This window comes from Crocuta crocuta, unplaced genomic scaffold, assembly GCF_008692635.1.
Source record: "Crocuta crocuta isolate KB4526 unplaced genomic scaffold, BGI_CrCroc_1.0 scaffold299, whole genome shotgun sequence".
Classification (NCBI taxonomy): Eukaryota; Metazoa; Chordata; class Mammalia; order Carnivora; family Hyaenidae; genus Crocuta; species Crocuta crocuta.
The window spans coordinates 474,243-485,003 of record NW_027532747.1 but is presented as its reverse complement, the minus strand read 5'-3'; the positions used below and the strand labels follow the sequence as shown (position 1 = coordinate 485,003).

The window sequence follows — 10,761 nt, the reverse complement described above, 5'->3', positions numbered from 1 at the left end:
GTGAGGGGTAAAGTGGCGAGAAATGTGGGGGAGACAGCAACGGGGTGCACCAAGTCAGGAAACAACCATGCCCTAAGGAGACTGGGTGGAGGGCATGGTGGAGGCTGGGGAGCGGCTGCTGCGTTATCTCCCTAACAAGCTAGTCGTGACCTAGGGGTTTGGGTCAGGAGGGCAGTGACGTGAAGCAAAGTGGGGGCGCTCCCGACTGCGCCCGGAGTGAGGGGTGGGGTGGGGGAGTTCCGGCAACAGTTGGGTCAGGGCTGCGGGAGGTACAAGGCTTTAGGAAGTTTAGGAGGAAAGGCAGTTGGAAGAGCGTGGGCAGGGAGTGGGGGGCGGGGATCGGGGGCACTGCCGGTCCGCGGGCGAGGTGCCAGGGGCAGCGGGGCGCCTCAGCGAGCTCACACTTCAGTGAGCCCCGCCTGGCGCCGCGACCTTGACTCTCCCGGTTCTCGGCTGTGACCTCGGGCAAGGCACTCGAACGGCCAGGGCCTCAGTTTCCTCACCCTTGCGAGTGTGAAGACCGTCGGCTGCCGTTACTGATCCCCTGCCCAGTGGAAAGCTAGCACCGGTCCCCACAGAGGGGACGCCCGCNCCTGCCCCGCCGGCTACCGCTGCCCCGAGCCGCAGTGCGCGCTCTCCTTCGCCAAGAAGCACCAGCTCAAGGTGCACCTGGTGACGCACGGCAGCAGCCAGGGCCGGCGGCCCTTCAAGTGCCCGCTGGACGGCTGCGGCTGGGCCTTCACCACGTCCTACAAGCTCAAGCGGCACCTGCAGTCGCACGACAAGCTGCGGCCCTTCGGCTGCCCCGTGGGCGGCTGCGGCAAGAAGTTCACCACCGTGTACAACCTCAAGGCGCACATGAAGGGCCACGAGCAGGAGAACTTGTTCAAGTGCGAGGTGTGCTCCGAACGCTTCCCCACGCACGCCAAGCTCAGCTCCCACCAGCGCAGCCACTTCGAGCCCGAGCGGCCCTACAAGTGTGACTTTCCCGGTAACCGCGCGTCAGGGGCCTGCGGGCGGGCTCGGGGGGCCGCGGGGCCGGACTGAGCCGCGCAGAGTGGGGGCGGCGGCGCCCCGCGTCCTGCGGCTCACTCGGGCAGGATTTCAATTCCGTGGGCCCGAGAGCGAGGGGCGGGAACGGAGCACCCTGGTGTCTGTGTTCCAGCCCTTTCCAGGTGGTTCGGTTTGGTACCTCCACTCTGCATCGCTGCGGGGATTTCGACAGCGAGGTAGCACAGTGGTGACAGCCTGCCTTCCCCACGGTGGAGGCCACAGGCCTCTCTCCTAAGGTGCTTCAGGCTAATGAAAGCGATCAAGCGTCTTCCCGGATGCTTGACTTAGGAGTGGGGCCTTTGTTTCCTGGGATCTTTCATTGCTTAGAAATGGCTCAGTTTCTCAGGTATTTCCGCGGGGAGCACTCCGGTGTGGGAGGAGCACAGACGATTGGGCCAGATGCTAGGGTAGCCACAGGTGTGTGGTGCATTGCGCTTTGGTGCCTTTGATGCTTTCATTTCCTTGGGACTTCACAGTGTGGGGAAGTCCTAAAAATTATCCTCGTTTTGCAGATGAAGAGTCTGAGGCCCAGCAGTGTAGATAAAATCCAGGGGAGGGCTCCTTCTCCGCCAGCATTGCCTGCAGTGGCAGGGAATGCAGGCGCTGTAAGGTATAAACCTCTCCAGGATCGGCAGGTTTAGGTGCTGGAAGGGGAAGCATGTGCCATCCCAGGGTGAAGAGAAGATACCCGTCTGGGCAGGAGTTGATCTTGGTGGGGGGTGTGACACTGCAGAGCTAAGGCAGTGGATACAGGCCGTGATGTGGGGAGTGAAGCTGGAAAGGTGTGGGAGGGGCCAGTTCAGGGGGAGGGGCCTCCCATGTCCTGTTCATCAAAACAAAACTCGCCTACATGGCCGCCACCGCCCAGCTTGTTACTGATGTGTCTGTTGTATACGTGCGGCGTGTGTCATAAAATACAGTCAGACATAGGGGTTCGGAAAGGGTGGAATGAAAAATACATGCTAATAGTGGCTTGTTTTCTTCCCACGGGCTTGTAGACTGTCTTGTGCGTCCCTCTAAGGAGAATGTGGGTTGAGACCACTGTGAATCTAATGATGCTGGTAGCCTGCTCCCTAGTCAAGTGCAGGAGTATCGTTCCAAGTAAAATACTAGGAAGGTCAGGGCTGTAGCTTCCTTCAGGGTACGAAGGCCCCCTGAGAGGTTTTTTTTTTTTTTTAATGTTTTATTTATTTTTAGGAGAGAGAGAGACCGCGTGAGCAGGGGAGGGTCAGAGAGAAAGGGAGTCACAGACTGAAACAGGCTCCAGGCTCTGAGCTGGCAGTCAGCACAGAGCCCGACGCGGGGCTCGAACCCACGAACCTCGAGATCATGACCTAAGCGAAAGTCGGACGCTCAACCGACTAAGCCCCCCAGGCGCCCCGGTCCCCTGAGAGTTTTGAGTGGATCAGTGGGGCGTTTAAGACGGGTGGGATCAGGAGGGGGGCCGGTGAAGGCCTGAGTTTGCCTAGGTGGTGGGATGGTGAGGTGTTCTGCGGAGGAGAGATCGCCTGAGGCAGATCACAGGGTTTGGTTGTGACTGCAGGGAGGGTGGACCCTGCTGAGGCTGAGAGACTGACCTGTTGGAGTGTCTGAATACATCAAAGCCCAAAATAGGGCCTTGCTGGGGGTGGGGAGGCAGGGCAGATGTATGCTAAAGAGGAGGATTTTAGGGCGTGTAGGAAGATAAACATATCCCAGTTGGCTGTTGCTGGGGAAAGTATCGTTCCTGGGGCTAGTGCTTGGATGTGGGACGTGCAGCTTGCGTCTGCTACAGGCACGATGGATGACATTAAAGGCTCTGAGAAGAGCTGCATCAAAGATACGTGGTAGGCATCTTACAGCCCGGCATTTTCTATTCCGTTTGGACCCTGAACCTTTTTGTTAGAGGAGAGCTTTTGATGCGGGAGGTCTGGGAATTGCTGAGGTAGACTCCTTCCTGGTGGCACAACTGGGGTTGATAGACAGACAGACAGACAGGTGAAGGCGAGTGAAGACTCTGGTAGCCTTTGACAGCAGGGTACCCGGGGGAAACAGGCAGAAGGAAAAAAGAGAAACCTGGCATCGAAGGGGGATATTGCCGGTTACAGAGGAGGCCACGGAGGATGTTTGTAAGCGTAGAGGACACAGCATCACCCCCAGGGGGTGACAGTCTTGGCATAACAACGGTTTGTGGCCCTTCCAACCGCAACCCTACCAGGCAGAATCCTTGTTCCTTAGGCTCTAATCTCTCTCATTGGGTTTTCTTTGGTGTCGCCTTGGCAGGACTGACATCAGAGGTCCCAGACGTAAGCATGATCCGTGCTGTGGACCTGGGAGCACGTTGCTGCCCTGATCGGTGGCTTCGCACCCAAGTCCCATCACAGCAGGTGGCCTGCACGTGCCTGTTGGCTGCCCTCAGCCACTGTTCGGGAGCAGGCCTCGGTGGTCGCGGCCACGGTGGTACCTTTCTGGAGGCCCCTCGGGCTCCTTTCCTCCTCGTTTGCTTCGCCGTGAGCGTGTCCTGGAGCGGCGGTGCGCTTCGCCGGGGTCCGTGGCGTCTGTCGCGCCGCTGAGCCACGTCTGTGTTCCTCGTTCAGGCTGTGAGAAGACCTTCATCACGGTGAGCGCCCTGTTCTCCCATAACCGAGCCCACTTCCGGGAACAAGAGCTCTTCTCCTGCTCCTTTCCCGGGTGCAGCAAACAGTACGACAAAGCCTGTCGCCTGAAGATCCACCTGAGGAGTCACACGGGTAAGCAGCTAGGGAGCGCGGCGCCGTTGCACCCACGGTTTGTCTTCGGGGCAGCTCGCGTGTGTGATCACGAGGTGTAACTTTTGTCTTTTCCAAGGTGAAAGACCTTTTGTTTGCGACTCTGACAGCTGCGGCTGGACCTTCACCAGCATGTCCAAACTCCTGCGGCACAAAAGGTACTCTTGGCGCTTCGGTTGAGCTACCGGGGTGGAGAAGGAATTTGGTGCGTGTCCACAGCGGGAGCCTCCGGATGACATGTATCTGTTGGCTTTTATTTTTGTTTTCAAGTTCTAAGAAAAGGAGCCCATTGTAGCTAATTTGGAAAACTCGGAGAGCTGTGACAAGGAAACCACTCCGAATCCGATCACCTATGTCAGTTTTTCTGCGTGTACTTGTTTTTAAGGGTAATTTGTGTACTTCACGTACACGCCAATATTTTTAAAACGTTAGGAGCTTTTTTGAAATATTTTAAAACAGAAGGAGCTTCCTTCTGTCATTACAAACCTTCCACGGTGATAGTGACACGGGGCTTCGCCTGTGTGCAGGGGATGGTCAGCACTGGACGTATGCGTCTCCTTTAACCTTCACAGTAACTCTGGCTTCCATGTCCTTCTCGCTGTGTTGCCTTGGGACCCAGAGAGATTGAGCGGCTTGTCTGTGCTTGCCCACCTGGGGGTGAGGGGCTCACCATAAAAACGCTAACACAGGAAAGAGTGGCATTTACGTAGGGACTTGAGGATTGCTGTTGGTTTTCTGTGCGCGCGTCCTTTGCCCTCGGTAGCTTGGAAACCTTGCTTCTTACCAGAGTTTCTAAACTGTGGAAGTCACTTCATCAATACATTCGGGAGCCAGCTGTTCAGATTGAAGCAGCACTAAGTGTCGGGTCCGACTCTCAGGTCAGCTTGTCGTTGAAGTAGAGTTTTTTTTTTTTTTTTATAACATTTTACTTATTTCTGAGAGACAGAGAGAGAGACAGTGTTAACAGGGGAGGGTCAGAGAGAGAGGGAAACACAGAATCCGAAACAGGCTCCAGGCTCTAGGCTCTGAGCTGTCAGCACAGAGTCTGATGCGGGGCTCGAACCCACAAACTGTGAGATCATGACCTGAGCCAGAGCCGGACGCTCAACCGACTGAGCCACCCAGGTGCCCCAAAGTAGAATTTCTAATTACAGGGCAGCTAAACTGCAAGCCTGCCCACAGGGACCAGAGAGAATTCAGATTTTCTGACACGTAACTGATCGTTTTCTTTCAGCGCTGACAGTTCGTAACTTGCGGAACTTAATGCAAAGAGTCACCTCTGCGGCCGGGTGTCTCCGGGCGCTGGGAGTAACCGCCGTTCCCCGTTTCTCTGTCCTGGCAGGAAGCACGACGACGATCGGAGGTTTACATGCCCCGTGGAAGGCTGCGGGAAGTCCTTCACGAGAGCAGAGCACCTGAAAGGTCATAGCATCACCCACCTGGGCACAAAGCCATTCGAGTGTCCTGTGGAAGGTGGGTTTTTGACACATTCCTTTGAGCTCTAAACCAGCGCACGTCCACGTGGTTGTTGAGAGTCTGACTTGTTTAAAGGTAAGTGATACTTGCCTGAAGACGGGCTGAGTGTAAGTTGCAGCCTTAGGTTTCATTAGCTGGATCTTACATCCGTGCTTTCCCGCGGGAGCAGCGTGCTGCGCAGACCTCGGCATCAGACCGGTTAGAGTCTTGGCTCCACGGCTCACTCACTCCATCCATGGCTCTCGTTATTACCCGTTTAGTTTGGTGGTTGTGAGGATTAGGGGCAAATAACGTGTGCAAATGCCTCTTCTGGCCTCTGGCACCAGTCATGGACTCCATAAAGGGTAGCGGCTTGCACTGTGATCGGGCAGCAGTAAAGTCAGGCTGGCCTTTTGAAAAGTGTATTAGGAAGTTTTGTTCTCTGAAACCCCGGAGGCGTGATTCACTGGCCAGCGGTCAGCCCCGTGGCCTGTCCACGCTGGGGCTGTTGCAGGTGCCGCGGGGGTGCTGCAGGGGTGCCGCAGGGGCGGAGCGGTCGGTGTGCAGTTGTGAATCCGAGTCCTGGCCCTCCTCGCCGCGTTGCTGATCTCAGGCCGGCTTCTCCGGGCTGCAGTTTCCTTATCTGGAAAATGGTTAATAGAGACCAACGTGAACCTGAGACCAGTTGCTAGAACGTCACCGAGATAATACCGATAGTTTAATCAGGACACAGCCCTCTGTCGTCGGAGCTCCGGTGGGGGCGCCAGGTGGGCCAGTAACGTACAGGGACGCGGAGGTGACCCGCACCCTTCCTGGAGCCCTGGGGGGGCTGCCTGGGGGGGAGCTGGGAGCTGGTGCACAGCAGCGCGTGGCAGCGGGTGTGGACTCGGGGCCGTGGGGTGGGGGAGGCAGCAGTCGGGGCCAGCACCTCGCTGGAGGTGGGCACGCGGGGCTGAAAGGACGAGGACGGGCCGCATTTTAGGTCCCACAGGCTTTCTGCGCCCCCGTGGCGGGGACATACTGCTCGTGGGATTCGGGGGGGAGGTGATTTACCTGCGGACGTGGGTGGGCGCTCCAGGCGTGGCGTGGTGTGACCGAAGGCCCCGGGGCTGGAGTCAGGCTTCCTGGACGCCCACCCCCAGCCCACCACGTAAGTCACTGTAACCTCTGGTGAGCAGCGCGAGCGCTCTGCGCCCCTTTTCCTCATCTTTGAGGGGGTCCTAAAGCCACACAGGGCTGCAGGAGGGCTCTGTGAGGTGACAGGTTGAGTCGGGGCCCATAGGAAGCAGGAGATGTCCTCTCCTGTCGCCATTCCTGTTGCTGGTAAGTAAGAGAGAAGGCCCAGCCCAGAACCCTGGGGACCACCACTGACGCACGCGGGGAAGGGAAGGGGAGCCCTGGGAGGGCCCTGGGAGGGGGAGGGGAGGGTGCCCCCGCTGGTGGCCCTGGAGCCGGCAGAGGCGGACGTGTGGGGAAGGAGAAGGGCCGTCCCGAGGACGTGGTGGTGCAGGAGGGTGGGGGGCGAGGAGCCGGGGGCTCCTGTGACAGGCTCAGTGGGTCTGCCAGGGAGGCTCGAGGGTCAGGGGCGCCCTGCTCGAGCGCCCTGAGCGGTGAGCGCCGGTGAGGCAGGGGGTGGCCTGCGCTGACCCCTGTCCTGGAGGCCCCTGAGCCAGAGAGGAAGGGTGTAGCTGGCTCCGGAGGAGGGGCAAGGCTTCTGCCTGTCCGTACCTGTGTCCTCGGGGCTGCGGGCAGGTCTGGGCTGAGCTGGTGGGTTGGGGGGGCAGATGGGGTGACTCAGCGGTGCATGGTCAAAGAGCGCTCTTCTCAAGGGGTTGCAGGTGAGGGCGGGAGCCTCGGGAAGGGTCCTAGAACCCTCTTTCGGGTTGGCGGAGGGTTGATAACTTTTTTTTTTTAAATAAGAATTGGTCGTTCTTACGTCTGGGTGATGAGACCATTTTTCCTGCTTGAAGTGTTTCATGGTAAAAACCAAAACACCACCACCGTCCCATCTTTTCACAGGGCCTGGAGGAGACGGAGAGGGTAGGGCCACGCAGCAGTGAGCGCGTTGAGGGAGGACACGGTGGCCGAGGGAGGACGGTGTGTGCTCGGCGACGGTGGCGGCGTACCTAGTGTGGTGTGCAGAGTCGAGGGCGGGACGTGTACGTGGCCCTCGTGTAAGCGGGGAACGTGAGCTGAGAAGATGCCCGTGGCGTTTGTCCTTGACGGGCTGCTTCTGTCCCTCCTCTGCCCCTCTGCCCCTTGACGGGCCACTTGCCATAGATGTGGGGCGCTGAGCATTTACAAAGCACAATTGATTTGTAAAGAATGGGCGCAGATCTCAATAGATAATGTTGCAGTTATGAAAAGACAGGCGTGGGGCGTCTGGCCGGCTCAGCCGGTGGAGCGTGTGACTCAGTTTTGGGGTTGTGAGTTTGAGTCCCACGTTGAGTGTAGAAATTACTTTAAAAAATACAACCTTAAGTAAATGAAGTCGCCTTAAACAGAAAAGGTGGTTATCAAACATTTAAAAAAAAAAGGCTGCCGTTAACACACATGGAAAAAATGGTCGTGTTCCTGGTCGTCAGGGGATGTGCAAATTAAAATGAAATCTGTTTTGTCCCCTGTTGCATTAGCAAATATTTTAAAACATGGAAACCACTGCGGCAAGAGTGACAGGCAGCCCTGTCGGGGTGGACCCCCGGCCTTGGCAGAGCAGTTTGGTGGGAAGCGTTTTGGGGACCCTGTTGTGTGATCCGCCCCCCTCCCGGCTGGAGAAGGGCCCGAGGGACACGCAGGCAGGGCAGTCCGGGCACCGGGCGGAGCAGAGCACGTGCTGTGCACAGCGCGCCCGGGCCTGGGGGCGGCCCTTCCCTCTCGTGGTTTCCCAGTGTTCTCGTGGGGGCCCGGCCTGGACGCGGGCTTGGCGCTTCACCTGAGAATGAAGTCGGTTCACAGCTCCTCCCGGAGGCAGCCGGGGCCCTTAGTCAGCTGGCCGAGTTCTATCCTCAGGAGCCTCTTTTCCTAAAAGAGGCCTCCCCCCTGCACGGGGGCGAGCAGGCCGCTCCGAGGCGGGGCCGCAGCGCAGCCGTGCTCCTTGCACCTCCTTGGGCGCTGCGGGCACTCTGTAGGCTCGGATTGTTTTCATACCCCTCGTGCGGCGGGCGTCCCTCCCACCAGCGAGGAGAGGACAGGGACACCGGGAAGAGTGAGTGAGGCCACGTGGCCGGGAGGGGCTGACCTAGCGTCAGGCTTTGCCCGCCCCGCTGCCCTTCCCGGCCTGCATGCACCCCCCCCCCACACTCTGGTGTGCACCCCAGCTTGGTCAGGACGCTTGATGGCACTAGCTCTGCTCGTTTCTCCCCTTTGTCGGGACAGCTGGCTGTTCACGCGTCGCCACCAGCTCACAGGCCCGTAGCTGCCCAGAGCCCCGCTTCCCTGTCCGTGTCCCCGCGGCTCAGAGGTCAGGGCAGGAGGACCGCGGGGCGGCCAGCGGGGGGGAGTTTTTGAGTTTGGCTCGCTCTCCCTCTGACGTGCGTGCAGGTCTGCGGGCCAAGCCGTCCCACAGCTAGCGAGGCGCTGCCGCCTCCGCCTGGTGTAGGGTCATGTGCTGGGTCCCTTTGGGCATCAGTTTCTCGGTGGTCAAACGAGAGGAATTGGCTTTGGTGATCTGTTGAGGTAGTTTCCGGCTCTAAACGTTACAGGGCTACGGTGTTTGTGGTGGTAGCTGAGTGTAGGTGATTGGTGTACGTTTTTAGCAATTGAGTTTTTAAGGGGTTGTTTAACACTTCATTTGACTGACTTTGCCCGGCAGCCCTGCGAGGTGGGTGAAGAAGCAGGCCCAGAGTCGACTCGTCCAAGGTTGTGTGTCTTCCGCACAGCCCAGGGGAACGTTGTATCTCCTTTTAAATACAGTTTGCTTTCCAACTTAATTTCTTGTACCTGGAGGGAGAAGTATTCTCTGCTCCCTTCCAGTGGGTCTGGTTGGAGCAACTGAAATCGACAGGAGACAGATGAACGGAACATACAAGTTAGTTTCGTACGCACGGGAGGCCGCCCAGACAGGAGACTCCCGGTCCGGCAACACGAGCCTGTGTATCCTGAGCTGGACAGAAGCGGGGGAGGGGCCTGGGACTCTCAAAGGGAGGGAAGGCAATTCACAGGAAGGTGAAACAAGTGACGGTTCGGTGAACAAATGTTTAACTGGGCCCACAGATGACAGCGGGACAGAGAGGACTTCGGTCAAATTGTCCACCGTACCTCGCGTCGTAACGTAGTTGTCTGAGGTGATAGCTTTCTCCCTGGAGCAGGTCCCCCTGCAGGAGGGGGAGGGGTGTCAAAGTCTATTCCTGAGTCTTTCGGGCCTTGATGGTTTCCCGCTGGCCTGACGTGCGCGGCAAAGTGGCCGGGCTTGGGGGCGGCCAGCCCGCTTTGGCCCCTGTGCTTGCGATGCCGCCCCGGGGTTACTGCGTCTGTCCCTTGCCGGTGGTCAGAGCCTGGACTGCATTGTCTTACGGTTCTGATAGGTGGAAGGTAAGCGCTGGTTCCTTGGGCGTCCTTAGGCTTACCGCGCGCTGCCCGTTCTGTTCCAGGGTGCTGTGCCAGGTTCTCCGCCCGCAGCAGCCTCTACATCCACTCCAGGAAACACCTGCAGGGCGTGGGCGCCCCGAAGAGCCGCTGCCCGGTCTCCAGCTGCAGCAGGCGCTTCGCCTCCCAGCACAGCATGAAGGCGCACGTGGTCCGTCAGCACAGCCGGCGCCCAGGTCTGCTCCCCTCGGGCTTCCTTCCCTCCCGGGGCGCTGCAGCCACGTGTAAGCGCGGCGTGTGTCGGGGGAGCAAGCACGTCCCTCCTGCCTCCGTTCCTTTCCGAAGCTGTCGGGAGTCCCTGGGGCGAGCCTGGCGCGGGCGCGCCAGCCCGTGGACGGTGCCGCCAAGCCCCGTGGCGTCTTTCGGGTTCCCCTCCCACCTCTTTGCCTCTGACCCCTGACCCCTGTTCCTTCCCTTGCCTCTGAAGTGCTTCTCTTGAGAAGTATTCAGTTGCCCACTTTTTATTTGTTTATTTTATCTTCTTATTTATTCACTTATCTATTTATCTGTCTATCAGTCTTCTCCTTGGTTGGCTTTTCCTAATATGGGTCTCCTAAATCTGTCTCCCTCTGAGACCTTTGTCCTGAATTCTGAGCGTGCCTCTCGCCCATTCCGGTCTCCTTCACCCCTCTTTCTCTGTGCCGTTGAGGCCTCTGGGTACTTCCCTTCTGTCTCCTCTCCTCCGTCCCAGCACCGAGGTGAGGACAGTCCTTGAAGACCAGACTGAGCAGGGGCGCGGGCGTGGGGGGTAGTTGGCTTGAGGGCCCGGAGAGGGGAGGCAGAGAGGGAACCGCCGCAGCAGCCGGAGAGGGGCTGCGGGGGACGCGAGGGCCTGGCTGGCTGGCTCCGTGGCGGCCCGGGACTGACAGGCCGCCTCCCCAGGCTGCGTGCACAGCCCCACGGGCAGGACGTCGAGAGGTCT

The 10,761-nt window shown here is 58.8% G+C and overlaps 1 protein-coding gene across 1 annotated transcript in view; it reads left to right on the top strand.

Moving 5' to 3' along the window:
- The first annotated feature begins 94 nt into the window (after nucleotides 1-94).
- Nucleotides 95-10,761, top strand: part of ZXDC (ZXD family zinc finger C) — a 35,880-nt gene continuing 25,213 nt past the window's right edge. Inside the window, exons 1-6 of the mRNA XM_077780816.1 lie at nucleotides 95-145; nucleotides 553-991; nucleotides 3,630-3,782; nucleotides 3,880-3,958; nucleotides 5,143-5,273; nucleotides 9,845-10,063. Of these exons, the coding sequence (XP_077636942.1) occupies nucleotides 95-145; nucleotides 553-991; nucleotides 3,630-3,782; nucleotides 3,880-3,958; nucleotides 5,143-5,273; nucleotides 9,845-10,063 (1,072 nt within the window). The remainder of the gene's footprint in view (nucleotides 146-552; nucleotides 992-3,629; nucleotides 3,783-3,879; nucleotides 3,959-5,142; nucleotides 5,274-9,844; nucleotides 10,064-10,761) is intronic.